General features: G+C 42.3%; 1 protein-coding gene across 2 annotated transcripts in view; it reads right to left on the bottom strand.

Moving 5' to 3' along the window:
- Positions 1 to 980: 980 nt before the first annotated feature.
- col5a3a (collagen, type V, alpha 3a) overlaps positions 981 to 23,336 on the bottom strand; it is a 46,229-nt gene continuing 23,873 nt past the window's right edge. For both annotated transcript variants that reach the window (XM_069715511.1, XM_069715512.1), the window contains 47 exons: positions 22,312 to 22,365; positions 22,097 to 22,141; positions 21,799 to 21,852; positions 21,084 to 21,128; positions 20,063 to 20,116; positions 19,298 to 19,342; positions 18,934 to 18,987; positions 18,262 to 18,306; positions 18,078 to 18,131; positions 17,865 to 17,972; positions 17,352 to 17,405; positions 16,966 to 17,019; positions 16,806 to 16,850; positions 16,539 to 16,592; positions 16,184 to 16,228; positions 16,011 to 16,064; positions 15,842 to 15,895; positions 15,478 to 15,531; positions 15,250 to 15,357; positions 14,848 to 14,937; positions 14,583 to 14,636; positions 14,279 to 14,386; positions 13,902 to 14,009; positions 13,747 to 13,800; positions 13,468 to 13,521; positions 13,254 to 13,361; positions 13,119 to 13,172; positions 9,792 to 9,845; positions 8,375 to 8,428; positions 8,185 to 8,238; positions 7,965 to 8,072; positions 7,811 to 7,864; positions 7,664 to 7,717; positions 7,490 to 7,543; positions 7,315 to 7,368; positions 7,089 to 7,196; positions 6,922 to 6,975; positions 6,704 to 6,757; positions 6,512 to 6,619; positions 6,378 to 6,431; positions 5,925 to 5,960; positions 5,415 to 5,468; positions 5,015 to 5,315; positions 4,690 to 4,802; positions 4,485 to 4,553; positions 3,460 to 3,693; positions 981 to 3,227 (listed from right to left, as the gene is read on the bottom strand). In XM_069715511.1, coding sequence (XP_069571612.1) covers positions 3,081 to 3,227; positions 3,460 to 3,693; positions 4,485 to 4,553; positions 4,690 to 4,802; positions 5,015 to 5,315; positions 5,415 to 5,468; positions 5,925 to 5,960; positions 6,378 to 6,431; positions 6,512 to 6,619; positions 6,704 to 6,757; positions 6,922 to 6,975; positions 7,089 to 7,196; positions 7,315 to 7,368; positions 7,490 to 7,543; positions 7,664 to 7,717; positions 7,811 to 7,864; positions 7,965 to 8,072; positions 8,185 to 8,238; positions 8,375 to 8,428; positions 9,792 to 9,845; positions 13,119 to 13,172; positions 13,254 to 13,361; positions 13,468 to 13,521; positions 13,747 to 13,800; positions 13,902 to 14,009; positions 14,279 to 14,386; positions 14,583 to 14,636; positions 14,848 to 14,937; positions 15,250 to 15,357; positions 15,478 to 15,531; positions 15,842 to 15,895; positions 16,011 to 16,064; positions 16,184 to 16,228; positions 16,539 to 16,592; positions 16,806 to 16,850; positions 16,966 to 17,019; positions 17,352 to 17,405; positions 17,865 to 17,972; positions 18,078 to 18,131; positions 18,262 to 18,306; positions 18,934 to 18,987; positions 19,298 to 19,342; positions 20,063 to 20,116; positions 21,084 to 21,128; positions 21,799 to 21,852; positions 22,097 to 22,141; positions 22,312 to 22,365 — 3,528 coding nt within the window. In that variant the 3' untranslated portion in view covers positions 981 to 3,080. The remainder of the gene's footprint in view (positions 3,228 to 3,459; positions 3,694 to 4,484; positions 4,554 to 4,689; positions 4,803 to 5,014; positions 5,316 to 5,414; positions 5,469 to 5,924; positions 5,961 to 6,377; positions 6,432 to 6,511; positions 6,620 to 6,703; positions 6,758 to 6,921; positions 6,976 to 7,088; positions 7,197 to 7,314; positions 7,369 to 7,489; positions 7,544 to 7,663; positions 7,718 to 7,810; positions 7,865 to 7,964; positions 8,073 to 8,184; positions 8,239 to 8,374; positions 8,429 to 9,791; positions 9,846 to 13,118; positions 13,173 to 13,253; positions 13,362 to 13,467; positions 13,522 to 13,746; positions 13,801 to 13,901; positions 14,010 to 14,278; positions 14,387 to 14,582; positions 14,637 to 14,847; positions 14,938 to 15,249; positions 15,358 to 15,477; positions 15,532 to 15,841; positions 15,896 to 16,010; positions 16,065 to 16,183; positions 16,229 to 16,538; positions 16,593 to 16,805; positions 16,851 to 16,965; positions 17,020 to 17,351; positions 17,406 to 17,864; positions 17,973 to 18,077; positions 18,132 to 18,261; positions 18,307 to 18,933; positions 18,988 to 19,297; positions 19,343 to 20,062; positions 20,117 to 21,083; positions 21,129 to 21,798; positions 21,853 to 22,096; positions 22,142 to 22,311; positions 22,366 to 23,336) is intronic.

Raw genomic sequence — 23,336 nt, 5'->3', positions numbered from 1 at the left:
TGACGCTCTAATCTTATGTATTAGTCTATCACAAAGATGTTTAGCTCTCAACAGAGCTGGTGGTTGTACATAGCAGTGCAGCGACGCTTACAAAGTTTCGGCACACAGTAGAAAGAAATACAAAACACAATGTCGCAGGAATGGTGAGCAGAACAGGCTGGAATTTGAACAAGGAAAAAGGGCATAGTGGTGTTGAAATTCCATATTGACAGTCACACTGCTCTTCTGCTTAATCATTATTCTGAGGTAGTGGCGACAAATGACCTTTCCTAGTCAAGAGCTTAGTATGGTTAAAATTCAATTGAGTGAAAGAGAGCAGAAAATAGGAAAAAAAAAAAAACATGGTAACCTTTATTCTGCCATTGATGCTAACCTTGAACAATGGGCCCCAAAGGGAGAGCCTTGTACTCTAATGTGTGCAACAGAACAGATTTTAGTGTGTGTGTGTGTGTGTGTGTGTGTGTGTGTGTGTGTGTGTGTGTGTGTGTGTGTGTGTGTGTGTGTGTGTGTGTGTGTGTGTGTGTGTGTGTGTGTGTGTGACTGTGTCTGTTCTGTAGCCGCATGAGTCTGTGTATTTTTGTCAGTTTCATATAAGTATCCAACCGCGCAACTCTTTTCTATCTCCACCAACTGGATTTCTTATCCTCTGTCATTTCATTGCTGACCTCTTCTCCTGTTTTAAGCATCCGTCATTCCATCCTTTCCTTGCCTCTGTCTCTTCGCCACCTTCCCTCTTGAGAACTGAAACAGAGGTAATTGAAATAAATGAACTGGGGAGTGAATCAGTGTTGATTATATCGACTGTGTGGGGATTCTGATTGTATGCTTGTTGAGGGGATGTTGCAGAACTAGTTTGTGATGGAGACCATTGTTTGTCTATTACACGCTGGCTTGACATCGTAGAAGTCCTCGTGGATTTTGTTTTTAACCTGCCTGTAGGGTCTAGTGAGAAAAAAAGAAAACAAGAGTGATTTCTTCTTTGTTTTTATTTGCACGTCCACTTTTGACAAATACATTTCATTCAGGCAACATGTTATTGCTCATAAAGTCCTCAGAATAACTGTACAGTATATAAAATTAGTACAACAAACACTATACACACACAGGAGAGGCAGCACGTGATGGGACAGGAGGAGAGAGGTCAATAGCTGTATTGTTTAAAACCTATGAAACAAAACCACAGGAGTGAATTTGATAATAACATGCTCGATACACCGTCGACTACTTGAGTCAAAGGATTAAGACATTTTATTTGCTAAAGGGAAAATCAACCATAAGATAGAGTTCACATACATATGACATTTCTGTTATATTTCACAGCTCTGTTTGTTAATGCAAAAGAAAGGGATATTTAAGCCAACATGCAGAGACAGACTGTAGTAATAACATCATCTAAAAACAAATCCTGAAGCTGCTCCACACAGTGAAAAATGGAATTACACTTGCGACACTATAATAGCACCCGTGGTAATTTCACTGGGACGTGACAATTTCTGATTCACAGCTCAACAGCAACAATAAAATTGTAATTTGAAAACATTATAATAGGCCAAAACCTGATGACATTATTAACTCCAGTCTAGATGCTATAATTACGAGTTGAGTCAGTCAGTTATCCGTGTTTGTAGATGCCAGATTTACTATCCAAGATGACTGGAAAGGCAGAATGCAAATTTGGTTTAAGAGTGGAATATCCCTTTAAAGTGATCAACCATATTGCTCTGAACTGTTCCTTAAATCCTTTTACTTGTCCTGTGAAATTGGCACAATCAGCCAGAAGATGTGCAAAAAAAACCACCACCACCAACAGCAGACTAGTCCCCAGCCTCTGGGGATGTTTTGTGCTGCTGAAAGAGCAATAACCCTCTCACTCACTAGTCCAATAATCCTGCCCGCCGAGACACGCAAACATAGTGACATAAAAATAACAGAATCATCTTTAGCACCACTGAGGAGCAAATCATGCCAAATGAACAGCAATGTATTTTGTTCAAATTTCAACATATGAACAAAGCAGAGAAACAAAAACCTCTGAGTCGGACAAAACAGAAATGAAAACGGGTTATGTCAGCAATTATAATACGCTTTCCAGAGATGCATGAAATGTCTCTCGGTACAAAGGACTGCAGTTTAGACTTGATAACACTTTAATCAGCACACTCTTCTTACCTTGATATATTCCCAACCTGTAGGTGCTGAGGTATGTCGTAGCAAGTAAATACCACAGTAGAATTAATGTTATTATGACATATACAGTACTGTATTCTGTGGAAACATGGAGGGCTAAAAAGGCTTATTATCAAGCCCCTGGAGGGAAGCAGTCCAATAAAAGAAACAACCTTATTCATTCAAGTAAGTGTCAGGTTCAATAACTAGCTACACCTAATGAATACAAATCAAGGTAATTCACTGAGCAAACTGCAGCTGAAGGGTAAAAAGGACAATTTATCACCACTGCACATAGGAAATTAATTATAGTGCTTGTGTGGAATTAATATGCTAGGCTAGTTTCCAACTGCTATGCAATTGTCATTATAGTGAAATCCAAGCATGCAAATGAGTATGACGACGTCTCTGATTTATTCAGTCTCAGTCTTTGTAAAACATTAGGTAACAACTAGTTCATCCATGGTCTGCAAAGTCCCACTCAACTGACCCATACCAGAGAAAGACGGATTGTTCCCGTCCAGGATCTGATAGATCCACCTTGTTTGTAAGTGGTCATTGTCAAGTGGCATAGCCCTCATAATTCAAGAGGATCATTTACAGCACACTCAAACTGAGAGATAAAAAAACAAAAACAAAAACAAAAAACACTTAAATATATTTAACTGGAAGAATTCCCTTTGATAAATGTGCTTTGTTCCCACTGTTGCATAGCCTTTTTCTTGCCATTCTTCTTACTGTTGGAAACCCATTGACACTATTTCATTGGCTGTTGAAGAGTCTTAAATAGTTTACCACAAACCCACCAAATACAGGAACATGCTATAATAAATATTGTTTGGGGCAGCGGTCAAAGTCCATGTTCTTTCACTAAAAGCTTGCTGTGCAGGTCTTCTCATGTTGCTGCCAAGATGTTAACCATTAAAGCATACGTGTCCAACTTGGAATCCAAACTTCTGGTTGTTGCTGCCAAAGTCTGCTGCAGCCACATCTATAATCGGGAGCAGCTCTGCTGAGGGGGAGTCAATCTCTAAAACAGTCCTTTCCTGACCTTTGCGGAACTGAAAGAGAAAGATTAAAGCCATTAGTAGAATTTCCCAGACTTAAAACAACTAACTAGCTCTCCCCACTCCTGCCTAAATCCCTATTCAAGCCAGTGATTTGATGGTTTCCCGTCTATTGAATCAAGTACGAGCTGACAACAGCAACACAATTGACAAACACATTAGTTTCATTTAGTTTAATTCCCATTTGTCCAGCTAGTCCCTTTCCCCGGCATCTCCCAGCACTGACCTGGCATCCATCATGCACTGCACTGATGAAGGGGCTTTTGGCTTGTGTCAGCTCCTCGTCATTGCTGCCCCGGAGGCGGAGGGCACGCTCATAGGAGCGGGAGGTGCTGTCAAACCAGCCGGCTGAGTTCTGGCAGGTGTAGGTGAAGCTCTGCTTGGCCGTGGCACTTAGTAGTTTAAGGAAGGTCAGCTGAACTACATGTACAGGGTTCTCATCCCTGTCATTGTAGGATAACTGAATGACACAGGTACATTAGCATTAGTGCACAAAATAGGAAGGGAAATATGATGCGTAGTCTCACTACAGGTTTAAAAGTGACATTAAATCTCACGGAATGAAAACAAAACAACACAAAAACAGGTTTTCTCTAACTGAGAGGAAGCCATGGAAAAACATGTGTGCCCGAAGTATACCTTGTTATAAAAAAAAAAAAAATATCATCACCGAACTCACAAATCTCCCAGCTTGTACTGATGAAGTTTATGTATGCAAGGGTGTAAAAGAAAGAAATGGAAAGCCTAACCCATTCCAAAGAGAGTGGTGTGAGAATTACAACTGCGATGGCAGCTTTGTGATTATCTGAGAGGGATGTGACAGCTCTGATCAGGTGCATGTGAGATGCTATGATTGGTCATCAATGAGGCAGAGCTGCCAATGACTCTGTGTGAGTCATTGTTTCTGCTAAAATCAACTGCTGACACGATCAAAGATGTCTCACTGCACATAACGTAATACATTAATATCAAATTTTACAGTGAGCAGATTCACAAATATACACAAATATTCATGAGCAGTCATGTGCACATGGATGAACACATGTACGCACGCGCAAACAATCATGCAAACACTCATACAAATGCTCACAGCTCAATCTCATGCATGAAGATCATTCAAACACGCTCATTTACGATGAGTAATGTACCTGAAAGATTGCCTGGCATTTGGAGCCGGCTGAGATTAATGGTAGGAGGTGAGGCTTGATTTATTTTATTCAATTTAGTGAATATTTTTTTTATTTAGTGTACCTGCTTTCCTTTCCTGTATTGGCTGTACCAACTTCCTGGTTTCTCTTTGTTCCACGCTGCTAATTTCACCTAGACACACAGAGGGAGAGATAAAGTACGCCGAGTAAAATTTTAGGATCAAGGGACACGCGGAGTGATTTGTGCTGTGATGTAATATGACGAGGTCAGCTTAGTAAAGGCTGACAGCCAGAGACTGGACACTCACCATCTCGGTCTTTTTGTCAGGGTAGAGACAGGTCTCTCCATCAGCTGTGAAGTTACAGTAGACCTTGATGGAGTCGCGGTGACAGCCCTGGTTAGGATCTATCCAGTAGTCTCCTACATAGACCACAGAATGAGGAAAATCAAGCACCTGATGTTTAGGGCATAATTTAAACAGCATTTTGACTTAAAACAAGTATATATTAGAGGATATGTGCATATTTAATTTTTTTTAATCATGGACTAGTTTCTCGTTTTGTCTTGGATAAACTTTTAGTGACAAAAGGTGGTAAGATAAACATCAGTTATCAAGCAATATTTTTGCTAACCATCTTTGTAGTCTGGTTGGACCATCATTAGCTCTTTGCACGTCCGTGCAGGACTCTCAAAAGTTCCCAGAGGCCTAGTCATGAGCTCCACTTCATTTTTCATAGAAGAGAGGGTGGCAAAGACTTCCTCCATTCCTTCAGCATCCTCCAGAGGCTGATCTCCCTGGAGGAGCTCCTCCAAGTCCAAACCAACATCCTCCTCCCTGGATGGGGCTGCTCCTCCTGACCGATCTGAGTGCCTCCGTTTCTTTCGCCTGCCCTCCCTCATAGGCAGGGGCTCAACTATTGTCGCAGGGGGTCCCTGGAGGGAGAAGATAATTGTGAACAAGAGGTCAGAGGGAAGGCAAGAGGATGACCTGGCACTGAGAAGACCATGAAGTGGATCATTGGAGGTACTCACCGGGAGTCCTGGGGGGCCGGCAGGGCCCAGATCTCCTCTGGGACCAACAGTGCCCTGGAGAATAGAAGAGGACAAAACTTTGTGTCAATCATGTCTCACCTGGAGCCCCTCTCACACCTCTTGGCTAAATCCCGACTTTATCCAGGCAGATATGGCTGCTGCTTTATAGGATTATCCAGCTGTGTGCATCAGCACTCTGTGGTCAAAGCCTTGGCTCTCAAGACACACTATAGTGGTTTTCATAACATCACACACACCAGAACACAATCCTATTAAAAGGGCCCAATGGAAAAATCACACACAAGGAAAGCGTGGCTGTACAGCAGGCTTTTAGTTCCAAAGACATGCAGTAAACTCAGTAGAGTATTATGACTATGGAGCATGGTACATTTAAGCCAACAAACGTACTTTCTCTCCCTGCCCCGGCATATGTTCCCAGCAGCTGCTTACCAAGCAGAGGTGTGAATACAGGAATGTTAATGTATAAATAAGACAGATTACGTGACTCACCGTGTCTCCCTTCGATCCTCTCTCGCCAGCTGCACCCTAAAAATGGAGATGAAGAGTAATGAAGCATTGAAAACATATATAAAAGTATAGTGTAACAGCGATTTAAAGATGAAAAAAATGATGTAATTAATCAAGTAAGAAGCAAAATATTAATCAGCTGTTCACTGGAACATCGGAGTAGCCCATAAGCCTACAACTATGCTTGTTAATAATTCTGCGATTTATTTTTGCATTTTAAACTGGTCAAGGTGTGTTTTATGGTCAGAAATAATTGTATGCAATACAAGAATAATAGCACTATCTAAATCAATAGAATGATCCACGTCATTGAGCATATGGGTTGGGTTTCACACTCAAAAGACTCGTCATGTATGAAGCAGGAAACAATCCTTCATACACACTTGATATAGAAAAAAAAAATAAATGCATTTTTGTAAGAGCTGTGTCACTTACTGAGAGTCCGGGTGGTCCTGGTGGCCCAGTGGGACCAAGTGGGCCGGACGCACCCTAGGTTATAAAGCACAACCATCTTGTCAATGAGCTGAACTTTCCTTGTGTGAAAGTGTATCAGGTACACCATTATATACCTCATCTCCTTTCGGTCCATGTATGCCCTGGTTTCCTGGCAGTCCTCGGTCTCCCTTCTCACCAGGTTCTCCTGGAGGGCCAATTAGACCGATCAGCCCACCGTGACCCTGCAGAGAGACACGGTTCATCATCACTCTTTGCCTCGGTTTCGACTGTTGCAGTGTTGCCTCTTTCATGGGCTAAACACTCACTTTATCGCCCTTGCTTCCAGGGTCTCCCCTAAATCCTGGAAGTCCTGGTGGGCCCTGTTAACAAGAAATGTCAAATTTATTGGTCAATTACATCACTGCTGTAGACATTGCATTTGAAATATGGTTCGATAGTGTTGAATTTTTCTTTTTAATTACAGTTGTCCCAAATCCCCACTTTAATTTCGCAGTCAATTAATAGCCACATATAAGGTTCTTACTAGTGGTCCTGGGGGTCCAGTCTGTCCTGATGGTCCATTTAACCCTTGTTCACCCTGGAAAATATACAAATGAGTTACAGATGTGTGTGGTAAGACCCTCACAGACGTTAATAACTGAATAAATGAATTAAAATAGCATGTTGCATCCCATGTCCCCCTGTACTGACCGCGGGACCAGGAATGCCTCGTAGCCCCTCTGGACCAGACCTCCCAGGTTGCCCTTGGGGTCCCACTGGGCCCATCTTTCCCACTGGACCTTGGGTTTCAGTTGTCCCCTATAGAGCAGAGAGACAGACACAGATAGCAAAGTATTAGTAGCAAGTAAGATAAAACAAAAAGGTTTTGTTGAAAGGCACGCTATATGACCAGTGAGCTCAATGATTTTAATCTTACCTTGGCTCCCTTCATACCTTGCTTCCCTTCTTTTCCTGCAGCACCTACATGACCCTGATAGAAACAGTACACAATATTGTTGTGATCATGGCATGCGCTATTAACAGCAAATAATTACATAGTATTGCTACATACACAGGCATACACACAAACATATACAACACACTAAGCTCACCCTCCGTCCAGGAGGTCCTGAAGGACCAGGCTCTCCAGAGGCTCCTGGGGGGCCCTGCAGATAACAGAAAAGGTTCAAACAGAAACAGGTTTCTACCGAGTCCCAAAACTTGAAAGAGCTCATAGTGTTGTAAATATGCAGTCAGTGAATAAAAAAAATAAAAAATGTGCTCACTGCTATGCCTGGATCTCCATTGTCTCCTTTAGGCCCTGGTCCACCATCTACCCCCTGAGTGAAGAAATGAGAGAAACTATGTAAAAATGCATTATTAATAAATTCATAATTAAATTTTTTAAAAAGAAAAGAAAAGAAAAAGCTCACGTTAACCCCAGTCTCTCCAGCGGGCCCCGAATCTCCAGGGAATCCAATAGGACCCTACGGGCAAAGACAATGAGTCAAAAATCATAATGCATGACATTAAGAGACAGACTAACTGCCCGGACAACCAGAACCAGAAAATGTCACTGTTACACACAAGGTTGCCTTTGGGTCCATCTTCTCCTGGTGTTCCTCTGGGTCCAGGAGGCCCAGCTGCACCGGGAAGGCCAGAATCACCCTTCTCCCCCACATCGCCTTTAGCACCCTGGAACACCAGCAAATGAAATTACACTCGCTGAAAGGTCAAAGAGAGTGCATGAAGAAATTATTAGCTTTTTGGCAACACAAGGAGGGGAAATGGAGGCAACGTGACTCACAGCAATGCCAGGCTCTCCGACTGACCCGGGGTCTCCAGCCTCTCCATCCTCACCCTGACAGAAAAGCAACATTTGTAAAGATAAAAACACACCTTACTCACTGACGCTCAAGTCTACACAAACAAACCACCACCATTCTATTGTATGTGCACAGACACGGTCAGTGTAGTTGCTTGTGGGAAGACCTGACCTTCTCTCCGACAAGTCCAGGCTGACCAACTCCGCCAGGCATGCCAGGTGGGCCCTGTGGCAGGAGGAGAGAGAACAGCATCATAAAACAAGGGCAAGTTTCAAATATTAATTTGATTTCTGAAAATCTAATTCTGCAGCATTGTGCAGTATTTTTCTGTTTGCTTGTTTGTCAGCAGTTCTGCTCACAGACTGCTGAAACTGGAACAGAATTATCACAACACAAGGAAAATACGGAGTGCCTGTTTTTGTTGTGTGGATATTGTCTGAATCACAGCGGGGCGGATTCTGTTTCTCTACTCTCAGTCAGTTTGCTTGTTTGTTTGTGCATGTGTCTGAGCATGCACGCATGTATGTCCGTGTACTTAGCTCTGCATACTGAGACGAACCCAGCAAAACCCAGCCGTTAGAGTGCACAAACGTGAGTGATAAATACAGCCACGCACCACCACTGAACTCCTGCTGTCAACTGCTTTCCTCTCATGTTATCTCACCCCATTTCGCTCTTTTCCACTGTTCCTGTATCAATCCATTTATGGATCCAACCATCTCTGCACCGCTGTATTTCCATGCTTCCTATGATGAAGCACTAGTGTGGCTTGCACGGCTTTCTGCAGCTCAGTGCTGAATAATTGACCGGTATGAGAGGCTGCGGAGGGACGGCCATTACTGGAGGTAAATATAACTGCCTCTCAAGGATAATAGTCTAATAGTTCTTAATGATTCATAGAGCAGTAAATATAACTCTCTCCCAGGGATTATATCCTAATACTATTTAATAATTCAAGTTTCAAAAGCAGTGGAGGGTTGGTGGCAGGAAATGCTCAAACGTGACTGTGGATGAGGGACTGGAAAATACGAAGCGTTTGTTGTTAGTGAGTTGGAGAAGCTATTGTGTTGATACTTGGTTTATACTTGTGCTGGTTTATAATCATATAACTTCAATGAATTTGCTTCAAAATAAAAGCATATCAGGCAAAAATGTGACAGTAATATTCAGAAACGATTAAACATTATGCACATTTATTTGTAATGAGAGAGTAAATTAGAATATTTTGTAATGCTGATTATGCCGATTAGCATTACCAAATGAAATAAACCATGCCCGTGCATTCATTATTTCAACTCATTTAATTCTAATATTTGCAATCTGTGCATGTTCCTCTGAATTATTTTTGCAAGGATTATTATTGTGAATTAGACATATTTATAATTGTGTTGAGAAAATGCATATAAGCAGCTTGTTGATAAACTGCAATAAACCCTTAATTCCACTTCCTCTAGAGTACATGTTCGTGTCTACGGTACAGTGTTTTCTTTATTCTTCCCTCAGTGAAATTGTCTGTGTAATATACGTAATGTAGTCATGCCCTCAATTAAATCTAAAAGATATAAACTAAATAAAAACTCCACTCTACCTCTCCGCCAATGTGCCCCTGAGGGCCTCGTGGCCCATGCTGTCCTGGAGGCCCCTGTGAGGAGAGAAATGAAATGTTTTCATTAGCATTGCAGAGCAGACAATCAGGATATACTTAATCCACAAAGTACACACATAAACCTAAACCGAATGTGAGCGCTGTGTTACTGTAGCCGGTGCCTCATAAATTAAATAAGAGATAGACGTCAGCCTATGGTGGATTGGTTATGCAATGGCCCCAGTATCTAAGATTATTATCGCGGTGACATGATGAAGACGTCCAGACAGGTCATTACCCTCAATATGACACAGGCTCTGATTCTTTCTCATTTTCCCCACCCACCCTCTCTCTCTTATTCTCTCTTATTAATAAGAAACCTCTAGCCTGTGATGTGTAGGACCATATTCTCTCAGCCTGTGACGGCATGTGATTTGACTCCTCTGTGCAGCTCAAGAGAACGCCAAGCAATTAATCCTAACTGTGCTCGGCTTCAGTTTCAGTTGAGTAGATGTTGAGCTGAGCTCTGAATCGCTCTGAAGTCTTTGAGGGAGCCTTGTGTTGTAAAGACACTGAAACAGAAAAACAGACAATCTGCCCAGAGAGAGACTGTGTGGGACTAGAGGAAACACATATCCTTTTGGCGGAGAGATACTTCAGCGTTAGAGGGGAGAATTCTGTGATCCGCAACACTCACACATGAATGAAACTTCCCCACTGAGTCCTCAGCATCTCTCCTCTGCTCTCGCTCTCTCTTGTTTTGGTTCCATTTTAATGCATTCCCTCCCTAATCTGGCTGTGGAGAAGAGGGGCTACAGAGAATCTTGTTGAGCGTGTGTTCATGGCTGACAGCGTTGTGAGATGACTGTCACAAAGGAGGATGCTCATTAGACAGCCAAGGCTGAGGCTAATCTGATTAGCAGCTGTCACACCGTCTTCCTGTTCACAATGAGTGCCCCGCCTCTTCCTTCCACTCCATTGCTCCACTGCCTCCTTTCTGTCACTCTGTTTCTGTTTCTTTTTCATCTTTTTTTTCTTTTTTTTTCTTCCTTTTACATACAGGACCACCTATTCGTTCACTGGGCTCATCTGTCTTGCACATGAAGTCATGGTCTATTCTCTGCTATGACTATTCAGCCCTTAAGATCCATCACACATTGAAAAGATGTGTTGAGATTATTACCGGTTTAAATGGCTTTCTGTCTTTCTTCTCAAAGTCATTGTTGTGAATATCTTATTATAAGATGTGATCAATGCAGACAGAAGTCCAGATGCAAGGAGCAGAATTAAGACAGGGCAAATAATAAGTATGATTTGTCAGCATAAAGTTGACAGCTAGTTATCAGAGCCAACGTGGAATCTTCAAAACCTCAGAAGGTGTAAAAATGGTTCAGTTGTTAACAGTAAGCCATTACTGTCATGCGTCTGTACTTTCGTCTCTCTCTCATGCTGCCTTCAAATGGAACTCGTGAGCTCGTGGTTACAACATGGGGACTCAGGCTGACGGTATACTTGCTAACGATTTAGCAAAATAGTGGGCGGGAAGCAGAATGTGGGAAATGCAAAGACATAATGACAGAGAAAAGATGAGGCCGTTCTAACATCAGCATTTCCCTCAGACGTATTATTTAATTACAAAGAAAAACTCGATATGACTAAAATTTGAATATATTGGCTTAACATCCAACTAAAATCCAACTTCTATAGCCTCTGCCATTTTCGCACGTCAACAAACACGTCACAACTTGTGAACTCCAGGAGTAGCGAAAAGTTTTAGTTAATACGTCGTGACTACCACTAGAGAGGCTCATATGGACTCTTCTCGTGAACACGGGAAACACGACCCCATTTGAACACAGCATCACTATGACATTGTGCATATTGGCTTGCTGGCATGGCATGCAAGGATCATTGCATGCGGCAGAAACATAGCTAACATTTTTTTGTTACACCTAAGTATTTCCTCATATGACAAGTTAAGCTATGCTTCCCCCAATTCCTCAAAATGTTAGTTGTTAAGTTTCAAAGCTATCACATTGGAAGCACAGCTCTAAGCTCATAGGCTGGCGGCAAAGCCGCTGAATTTCCTGATTTGAATGTCACACACTAAACTGGTCCAAGACTGGCTCTCTCTGAACATCAGTACAAACACCTCTTTGGTCTAAACAATAGTTAGACTGATCATTGACCAGGGCAATCTCAGCCCCACTCAAGACCACTTCCCCTAGTCTGGTGGGGGTGGGGGTGGGGGGTGTAAATGTTAACAATTATCGGCAGAGGAAAAGGTTGACTCACAAGTTTGGCGCACAGCAGCAGAATCTGCACAGCTGGTGCTAATGAACTAAATAGGTGGTAGTAATTAAAGTTTAATAAGCTCGGGTTTGTTGTCTGTGCACCAGCAGTAGCTCATAGAGTGATGATACTTTGAAATGTTGCAAAATAAACACCAAGTCAGACTCGATCCTTAAAAACAAGATATTTTTGCTCATTAACAGTCTTATTTCAATTATAGACTGTTAAAAAAAATCTTAATAAATAATAATTAAATATTAAACATGCTACATTTTCATAGCAGTGAAATTTTCAAGTCTCTCCCAAAAAATATAATATAAAACACAATACTGGTGAAAGTTTCAATGCATTAAATTGTATCTTTGCAAACTTAGTCTGTGCATCTTCTCCCTTTTCCCAAACAAAGGGGATGGTATGAGTTTGCCACTCGGATATAGCTGCCAAGGGCCGTATTGGATGAATCACACGTTCTCCTTGTAAGATTGTTCAAAATACACCGATATATGGAATTCTCCCCTCACAATGAAGTACTGGAGTCCTGACACTAACAAAAACATTTCAATATTATGTGTATGTTGTTCAGAGAAAACACTGAGCAGGGTAATAATCTCTGACAGCTAAGTGCACTCATGCTACAGACTCATATCTTTGCAAATATAAAATAATGCCGTAAACAGAGATGTGAATTTATAGTATTTGCGGAAGCTCTGCATCATACCCAAAATCCTTTTCGTAAATAATTCATTGTTTTCTTTTAATGAATGCACACATGTTTAATATTCAAAGAGATCTCTTAAGCTGGTTTTGATCCTGGAGAGAAAATGAAGAAAAATTGGAGAAACCCATTCAGAGGCTTTTCAACGAGGTGAGAAAAAGTCAAATCAGTTCAATATCAGACAAGATTAAGACAAGGCAAAGTCATAATCATGCAGGGTGTTAGAAAAGTGGAGATGAGACCAGACTTGCGTGTGTCACTGGACGATTGTACTGGACTCGAGATGACTGCTGTATTTGCAGAGATTATTGAACAGTACTCACCATCGAGCCAACATGCCCGCTCTCTCCTTTCTCCCCTGGTGGTCCCGGCATACCCTACAAATGCAGATATAGTGACAGGTATGAGAGGGAAGAAGAAGTGCTCCAGTATGAATGTGAATGGAGAGTAATTTTTACCTGTAGCCCAGAAGAACCAGATGCCCCTTTAAAGCCTCGAGATCCTTCATCTCCTTTTGCCCCGTTCATGCCCTGCTGCCCACGAGGGCCTGGCTCACCATCTGCACCCTAAACATTCACAGACAGGTCAGCACGGTTAACAATGTACAAACCAACCCAGCATATCTTATGATGATGTGTTTTTATATGATGTAACGCAGGTTAGGTAACATACAGGCAGTCCTGGCTGACCCACAGGTCCTTGAATTCCAAGAGGTCCATGGGGTCCCTAAAAAAAAAAAAAAAAAATCGCAGGGGGGCAATTCAATACACATTCAGAGGGAAGGGCATGATTAAAGCCATCTGCTCATTACCCCAGAGGATGCACTGTCCGGACAACCAGTTATTACAATGAATTACCCCAAACCAATTATAGGCCAGTTTGTCCTCTACCTCCCGGTGATGCAAAGTAATGATGTCATGTTACAACTATAGTCATAAAATTCATACGCACAGCTTCTCCTTTGTCTCCTTTGCTGCCCTTCTGGCCCGGTCCTCCTGTCTCTCCCTGTGGAGACAAATGCACACACATAAACAATTGAGTCCAGAAATCAGCAACAACCTTACAGAAGTGCTGCAGTGCACATTAGCTGTCCAATGCAACTATACCTTGTCTCCGTCCTCCCCTGGAGGCCCTGGAGGTCCTGCTGCCCCCGGCAGACCTGTAGGTCCCAGTTCCCCATCATGCCCAGCCGGCCCCAGGGGGCCCTTCTCTCCCTAGGCAGCAGATGGGAAGACAGCACACATCTAACAAATGCTACAATACTTATTATCTCATATAGCAGCATGACACGTTGATTAATGTGTCATACCAGGAAGGAAACTCACTCCCAGGAAAGCCTCTCCCCTGCCCTTTGTCTCATAATGACAAATTCCAAAGCAAGAGCACATATTGTTTATTACTCAGTGGTGGGAGGGTATGGTGCCGCATGTGTTAGTGGACATTGTTGCCGAAGAAACAACATTAGCAATGTTCCAAATCTTACTGGCTCGCCTTTCTCTCCCATCGGCCCAGCAGGACCCATGCCGCCGGGCCGCCCTGGCTGGCCAATAGCACCAGCCGGCCCAGCGGGGCCCCTTTCTCCTGTGGCACCCTAAAAATAAGAGGAGATAGAGAGGTGAGGGGACTGAATCACACAATTCACTCTTTTATTTAATGTAGTGGTCACGATCACTGGTCACCATGGAAACAGCCTCCTGCTTCGTATGTCCTGGCATTGTATGTAACATAGTGGCTGAACATGAAGCGAGGGGATAGGATGGACAGCATGAATTCAAATTCAGACTCACAATAGCTCCTGCAACACCAGGTAGGCCCTCTCCTCCCTTCAGACCTGCAGGACCCTGGAGTCACATGAAAAAAACAGCCTTCACAAATCACATCAGTGGTTTGTAATTTGGCTCAATCTTCACAGCACAGTTCACATTTTTACAACTCTTCCACGATCACCTTCGCTTTTACCATTTTACTGAAACTTCACTTGTGATCTAATTGCAAGCTGTTGACAGTGAGAGCAAGATATGGAAATATGAGATTTTGGGGATTTTATGTTACCATTGCACCAGGATTCCCCCTGCTCCCTCTGAAGCCTGGGAGCCCAGCAGGACCACTCTTCCCCGGGGCTCCTGCTGGACCTGGATCTCCCTAGAAACCACACACACAGACACACGTGATTAAATATAAGGCAAGTAGCCAGCAGAAAGCAGGCCTTTATGCAGCCATAAATCAACCCCAACCAGTAAGTTACGCCAAGAAAGAATATTGATCTTTTATGAGCCATAATACAATAAAGACTGTGAGGTTTCCTCTGTTATTTATTAGCAAATTAGAGGATAGGATGAGACTCAGGAGAAAATATATTCAAGTAGTGTTGAGAGTCCTTGGGCTTTATCTAAAATAGCAGTAATAAGGTGATACTGTTTTTATGAACCTAGCATTATGATGAAAAGCACTCACCTTGGCACCTTCCTTTCCAGCAGTTCCTGGTAAACCATGCTCACCTGGTGGTCCCGGTGAGCCTGGATGACCTCTATCTCCAGTTGGCCCTGTCTCACCAGATTTGCCCTGAAAACAACCAGAGTACACAACACACATCACAGAGCTATTAATATATATATATGTTATTTTAAATAAACAGGCGTTTGGTTTAGAATCAACTGAACTAGTGTGGGCTGATCCTCTTACCTGAGGTCCAACAACACCTGGAGGGCCAGGGGGGCCGTTCTTGCCTTGGAAGCCCTGAGGGAAAAGACAAGTGAGTCTGGTGACCTTCAGTTAAAAAGTAAATCCGAGGCACTATGTGCAGATCCTCTTATCTGACGACTGCAGAAAGGGAAGGCTGTTTTATTCGATTTAATATAGGCTTCTGAACTCTGACTGGAAGTTCAGTCACTGCTGAAACTTTTGACTTGTTTGCTGTGTTGACACATACAGTATCTTGTCAGGTTTCTGTGCACTAAATGTTGGGGTTTGAACTTCATAGAGAAAACACTGCTACTCCAAATATGTAGTTTTTTTTAGTTTTTTTTTTAGATTGAAAGTAACTTACTGGTTCTCCTCTCTGACCTGGATGGCCTGGTAATCCATCCTTTCCAGCTGGACCCTGAAAGGAAGCATTTTCTGACATCACTGTAATGAACTGAGCATGGGCAAAGGTGAACATAAAATGTTGGAAGGGTAAAAATGAGTATCATTACAGTACATCTTAGCCCACTCACATTAGGCCCTTTAGGTCCTGGTTCACCATTTCTCCCCTGCGGTCCTTGGGGACCCTAGAAGATAATAACACAGATTGTCAAATCTCATCAGTGAAGCCAAACAATTTTCTTCAGGTTTTACAGCTGAGATATTGTTTAGGTGCTGTAGTAATATACAGTAGTCACAGGATTACCTGTTCTCCGGGGGATCCTGGAGGACCATCTTGTCCGGCAGAACCCTGCCATGTGAAATAGGCAAAAGACAAAAGTACAGTTGAACATCAGCCACTCAAGCATGTTCAGCTCTCTGCCAACCAACACATCTTTAGCTTTCCCAAGTTGGTTTTTGAGGTTGAGAGTGTAAACTGAAGCATCCGCTGCCAGACACTAGCTTCTCACTGCCAGATGGCCTGTCATCTCGAAGTGAACAGCAACAACCGCTTCCAGCTCGGTCAACGCGTTCATTCATACTTTATGAAACAGCCAGGTATGTCTTTGTGCATGTGTAACAGTATGGGCATATGTCTTTGTTTATGTCACTAAGCTCACCTTTTCTCCTGGCTTTCCAGTGGGCCCCTTGGCGCCTCGTCCCCCTCGAGTTCCCTATCGGAAAACAAACAGCAGTCTGATTAGCACATGCATAACTCATCTGGAGGTGGAAGATAAATATGTGGTGATGTGAAAACACTGCAGTGATGTAACGGTGTGAGTCACTCCCACAAATTGTGGTAAGCTGATGGTATCTAAATGGAATCCACATTGCTTTATACACTAAGGAACATGGTGCGTAGGCATGGCACACTTAGCTGTACTCACAATAGGACCTCTTTGGCCCCCAAGACCTGGCTGACCTGCTGGGCCCTGCATTGGAAAAGGTTACAAATTATTAGTTTCCCAACATCCCCTGTATAGAAATGTTATATATTCTGAAGTAGACAGAATGTGATGTGGATTCAAAAGTCAGCACAGTCCTCACCCTTCGTCCTTTCTCTCCTGGGACCCCGGCCCCACCGGGGAAGCCAAGTGATCCCTGGAGACACAAGTGGAGGTTAATCAGCCTCAGCCCCCCATTTATCACACATCACCCCCAATGTCTCATTAACTTATAATTAACTACTGTATCAAATTAAAGCAAATCTAATCCATGAGCCCAACACAGCCTTAAATACACCATTCATCAACATGTAATGAATTGATGTCACTAATGAACTATAAATAAAATAGCCCTTTTTGAAATGCCATTCATCATCCTTTATTTTTAATCAGGCAGGAAACAGTCCAACCAAAGACACACATCAAGCTCTGATAAGGGAACCAGAGGACACATTAACTGCTCATAATAGCTCATCAATGCTAAATCACCTTAGGACCTTGTCTTCCTGGGTATCCTGGCAAACCAGGCACGCCAAGTTTACCCTGCCAAAAGAGAGGTGGAAGAAATAAAGCAGGCAAAAGAAGAAAAGTTCGTAACCATTTATTTAAAATGTTATGACGTGCTGCACGGTGTGCACGTGCCGATGCAGCAAGATCTTTCTGAATTAATGCAAATAGTGATGACATAAAGATAACATGCCTAAACATGCACGGCGGTCCTGTGGCAATTTTGCCTTAGGAGTGGGCTGTAACCAGATGTAATAAATGTAAAGGCATTCAAATCCATATGTTAAGTATTGCAGTATCAAATGCTCATTTTATAAGAAAGTTGTGTCATAACTGAAAACTGAGCAAAAGAAATGTAACTGCATGACCGAACCTTAAAATGTTAGCAGCATAAATCAGGTTTCAATAAATTGGCAGCCTGTTTGATCTTACTGTCCTCCTCCTTTGTGTCCCAACCTTGTCTTAAAGTGTAAATGTCATTTTTCATAAATGTACCTTTTCACCAGCTGTCCCAAGAGCTCCGGCATCTCCCACAGGCCCAGCTTGACCCTTGAGCCCTTCTGGTCCATCCTCTCCACGCATACCGAGGGCTCCGTTATCGCCCTAAAGTCAAGAGTGAGAGTAGAAAGAAGGTGACAATTTTATCTCCTCCGAAAGACAATAACAGAGGAAATGATGGCGAGGCTTGTAATTAGAGGGCACTCTCACCCAGTCTCCCTTGATACCCATGTCACCCTTGAACCCAGGAAAACCATCTTCTCCCTGTAATGCATTGAGAGATGTCTAATGACCGCTCTTATATCACAATATAATTCATCAAGTGTTTTTGCAGTCACAATCCACACTTTGGCAACGAGTAACAGAATAAAAGCTCACTATCTGTTTCACTCACCTTCTCTCCTTTGCTCCCCTTTAGACCCCTAACTCCATCTGCTCCCTGTGAAAAAGAAGAAAAAACACTCAATTTAACAAGAATCTAACATCACCGACAAGCTTACTCTTGAGAAAAGACCTTCACGCCGTCTGTATTTCATCTGTATTTCCAAAAGGAACTCTTAAAACACTGAAATCATTTGTAAATGTGTATTGATTTCTTCTTGACGCAACATTGCCCTGTTATTGAGCAGCTATTGACCTTATATTTATTTCATACTAATGACTGCCAACAAGGTCAGGCTTCCCTCGAAAAGATGTTGTAGCAGACTACCACATAATATACTAGGATGTTACAGAAACAAACATCAAGCAGAATGGCATTTCGTGACAACTTCACTTTGTATGCCTCATTTTCAAAAACATTCATTCAAAATGGACTGCTCCACTCCTACGCAACCATCTCTGCTCTACCTGACTCTGACATTTCTCCTATTCATCAAATGTTCCTCAGTCTGTGGTTAGTAGTCCCCTTGAAAACCGAAGTGCTCTGCCTCCACCTGTCACGTGTCAGTCATAGACTCAAACAGTTTGTCCCTCACAGATAGACATACGTGCAGAATGAAATGTGCCAGGCAATAAATATATCAGTGGCCACATTACTGGAGATCATGATGCATTTATGTCTCACCTTGACTCCACGAGCCCCTGGGTACCCAATAGGCCCCTGAACCCCAAGTGAACCCTTTATGAAAAAAATAAACAGAACAGATAAATACTCATTTTACTAAGCAGAAACAAGGAAAAAAACATTTTTCTCTGACCAGATGTGAATGAACATTGCATGCAGTCGCTGTGTGAAAGCATGCTGCTGACTTTAATGGGCTAATACTATTGTATAAAATCACATTGTTGGAACAAGATGAGCATAATGAGGAGCCTTAATGTCAGTGAATGCACAGTTACAATCAATTGCAAGAAACAACATAATATCGACATTTTAATATCTTAGTACAACACTGTAGTAGACAAGCCTCAGACATGCAGTTACCCACTTGGATGCCTTTTTCTCCAGGGGGGCCCTCTCTTCCTGGGTGACCCTGAAGCAGGAAAACAAATATCCGATTGACTTAGCACTGCTGGAAATACATCATTATTATATCGCTTCTTAATAGAAATTTCTGAATGCAACCAACCAATAAAAAAGAGAAGTCCCCAGTGGCACTGAAAGTGAAGTGCCATGAAATATAATTGTGTGCCAGAAAGCTTTTGCAAAACAGTACAAGAGTAACTATGTGAAACTCATTCAAATGTGTTTGACTGCAATGTAAAATTAATTATTGGAGATGAGAAAAGCCTCACAGCAAGAAGAGATTTCACTTTATTCTAAATGTCATACAGCTTAGGATCCATTTTAGAAATGCCTCCCATGTCCTCCTATTGGCAGACCACATTAAATGCAGGTTGGCAAATCATTTTGATTAACAACATCTGGGTTGTATACGTGCACATATAACCATAGTTAGAGTTATAGAGTTTGCATTTTTTACGGTGCAGCATCTGTCTCTGAGTGAAGTCATCTTAGTCATCTCATTGATGGACAACCTGTGCTATAATAAAAATGTTTGATTTAAGTGCAGTCAATCAGTTGATGTTGCCGAGTTGTCTTGAGTCACTCGAGACACGAGTTGACTGATGAAGTATCAGCAGTAAACTGTCTGTGCATATGTGAATATATGTGCAAAAGTTTGCACAAACATGTTTATGTGTGTTTGTGCTAACGCATGCATTTATGTGTTTGTGCATTTGTGCTTACTTACAGATGGGCCATCAATGCCTGGTAGTCCCTGCATGCCTTGTTTCCCCTGGGGACCCTGTGAAGGACATTAAGAGGTATGAGTTGTGGGAGATGAACATTTTAAATCAAGGGAATCAGTATATTGATTTGGTGATGTTCATGTGGTTCTTGTTCTTAACCCTCATGTTGTCCTTGGTTCAAAATGACCCGCAGCTGTGTTCAACCAAGTTCTATTTTATTTTCATATTTTTGGGGGATCATCGGTTACAAGGAGGCTGTGAGGGTTTCTTTAAAGAATGATGACCAATGATCCCAAAAAATATAAAAATATAGAAATAAAATAGAACTTGGTTGAACACAGCTGCGGGTCATTTTGACCCGAGGACAACACGAGGGTTAAGTTGTGGGGCAGTCAGTGGAGAATAAGTTGAGTGATGTGCTTTTGTGTTGAGGAAGGCCGTAGGCATGTCAAAACAGGCTGTAAACATGACACATGGCTAACACCTGGATGTATAACTGACTGAATCAATCTTGTATTGAGGTTAGCAGCGGATATTCACTTGGGGTATGTTGAGACGAGGTGCTCTGCCGGTTCCTCAGAGAACAACCAACAACAGTGTTCTTTCCATGGTGCATGAATATTAAAACGGATCTGATACCTCACACCTACTCTTAAATTCGTCAGTGGATTTTCAACGCTCAAACACACAAGGACAGTTTCCGTGACAGAAAACCAGAGTTGAGCTTCAAATACATGACACCTCAACTCGTCCCTAAGAGAACACATTTCTGACTTCCCTGCTACATATTGTATTTGTGACTAAGTCCATCTTTTATTTCTTTTATCAGGCTGTTAGTGTCTGTTATGCTTGCATGTGTTTCTTGAGTATTGATTTCCTGTCTAGCTCCGTCTTGTCTGAATGGGAGCCAGAAGTGGCTGGGTCGTGCTGTCCTGCGCACCCTGCCTCCCCTGGATATGTGATGACAGGGGTCACAAGTTCACAGCTTTAATTCTAAAATTAAGTGAGAGACATGCTACCTACCTTCTCTCCTGGCAGTCCAATGTGACCCTGAGGACCATGCAAGCCCTGAACCCAAACAAAGCATCAATCAGGTTAAGTGTCACAAGATTAGGAGACGGCTGAGAGCCTAGATTTTGCTTGAGTCTGTGTGTGTGTGTGTGTGTGTGTGTGTGTGTGTGTGTGTGTGTGTGTGTGTGTGTGTGTGTGTGTGTGTGTGTGTGTGTGTGTGTGTGTGTGTGTGTGTGTGTGTGTGTGTGTGTGTGTGTGTGTGTGTATGTAATAGTCATAAACAATATGTATGGGCAGATGTATCATTACTATTATTGACATGCCAAAAAATATGATTTACTCTTCGTAAGATGACTCCAATGTTTCTGACACCATTTTTATATTACATTTTGTTGCTGTGTGCTTATATTGTGAAAAGCAGTGATTTCATGAGCTAATAAGAACGGACTTTTATTTTGAATACATTTCAGTGTCATGCAAATGGTTTACTAATGTTTTACGAGCCCAAAATGAACAAAATGTTCAACCTAGAGAAAAGGTGAGTAAAAACATATATAAACAGGAAAGAAGTTATTACGCTACAACCATAAGAAATGAGTACCTATAACTGGTGATTGATTATGCAGATTGAAATCTGTCTGTATTTATATAAATACATTTATAGGATGCGTAATGAGTTGATTAACTCTCGTAGTGACAGGTGGGCTTTCCTGTGTTGGTACATTACCTGTGCTCCTGGATTCCCCTGTTGACCAGGTGGCCCTATCTCTCCTGATGGACCCTGAGAACAAGAAACGCTGCTGGTTACACACTCTGTCTCCACATGGTCTTTGACATAAGCTTAAATCACATGAGTGGTCAACAGGTTCATCAGACGGTCACACTAAGTCTTTCTGGCTGATTTTTCTTTGTAAAATAATAACTGTTAAAAAAAAGGCACACACACATTTTCACAAAATGATTTTAACCTCTGATATATAATGGCAGTTATGAGATAATGTGAAGGTGAAGGTAGCAGGACTGACCAGGTTGCCCTTTGAACCTTGTACTCCATCAATTCCTCGAATGCCCTGACAAAAATACACACAGATGAAAATAATGAGGAAAAGAAAAAGGCAGTTCAATGTTTTTCTTGTTTATCCTCAGAAGCATATTGATGATTCCATGCACTGGGGAGCCTTTTATAGAGTTGAAGAGACTGAATCGCTCTGATCCTGTAATCAAGGTGATGTTGACTTACCGGTTGGCCAGGTGGGCCGGCTGTCCCCCTTGGCCCAACAAGACCTCGAGAACCCTGGAGAGAAAACACAACAAATACTCAGCAGCTAACCTGCATTCATGATGAGACTGAATGAGTGTGGAATACTAAATCATAAATCAAAACTAAGGACAGGGAGAGAGTGAAAAACGGGCAGATATTTAATGTGTGTGTGCATGCATCTGTTTTGTATGTGCTTGCCGCGGAGATTGCGCTCGCCCGTATGCGTGAGTGTGTTTGTGCGCTCTGTTTTTGTCAGCCTCCCTCTTTGTAGGCTGGCCAAGCCACCTGTTTCAAAGCCACATCTGTGATCTCCTGGGAAGTGATTGATATGGAAATATAATCATTCAGGCCAGGATTTTATCTCTTCCCTCTCCGACTCTCTTTTTCCTCTTTGCTCACTCCATCTCTCTTATCTCATTCACCACCAAACCAAATTTCTGTCTTGTGTTTTTTTTCCCCTTCTGTCTCACTTTTCCCTCCACTCCCTCTCGCACATCAAAAGAGCTAACTCCGCTCCTTTCCTGCATCTTTGTAGTTTAACACAGTTTTCCTAACATGTCTTATGGCAACTATATTTCTTCCTGCAGTGGGTGATCCATTTGGAGGGACAGACCCCTGCTGAGCCCGAACCCCGCCAACTGGGAGAAAGATAGAGTGTGAGTCATAACCGATTCACTGTAGACACACGGTAACGACAACAGCTTCCTCAGTGGGGCTGTTAATGTCTTTGTGGTCTTTCAGTACTTCAAATGTACTTCCCCGGTAGAATCGCAATGGCAGCATTTAAATAAACGAGAAAGTACAGCATTGTATCCGAGATGTATGCCTTTCTCCAGTGACCTTTTCTCTCTTAATGCTAGGATGAAAACTCAGGCAGTGTGACGTGTGACTATCCTAGTTTTTTTTTTCTTTTTTACAGCTGTTGTGCACTGTATAATATTGTTCATTGTCTTTATTACATGAGCAAAACATACAGTATGAGCAGCAGATGTGTAAATTCTGTT

This window comes from Brachyistius frenatus, unplaced genomic scaffold (genome assembly GCF_029030835.1).
Source record: "Brachyistius frenatus isolate BFR_SWC_R1_liver_20210118 unplaced genomic scaffold, ASM2903083v1 Contig_144, whole genome shotgun sequence".
NCBI lineage: Eukaryota > Metazoa > Chordata > Actinopteri > Embiotocidae > Brachyistius > Brachyistius frenatus.
This window is presented reverse-complemented; position numbering and strand designations above follow the sequence as displayed.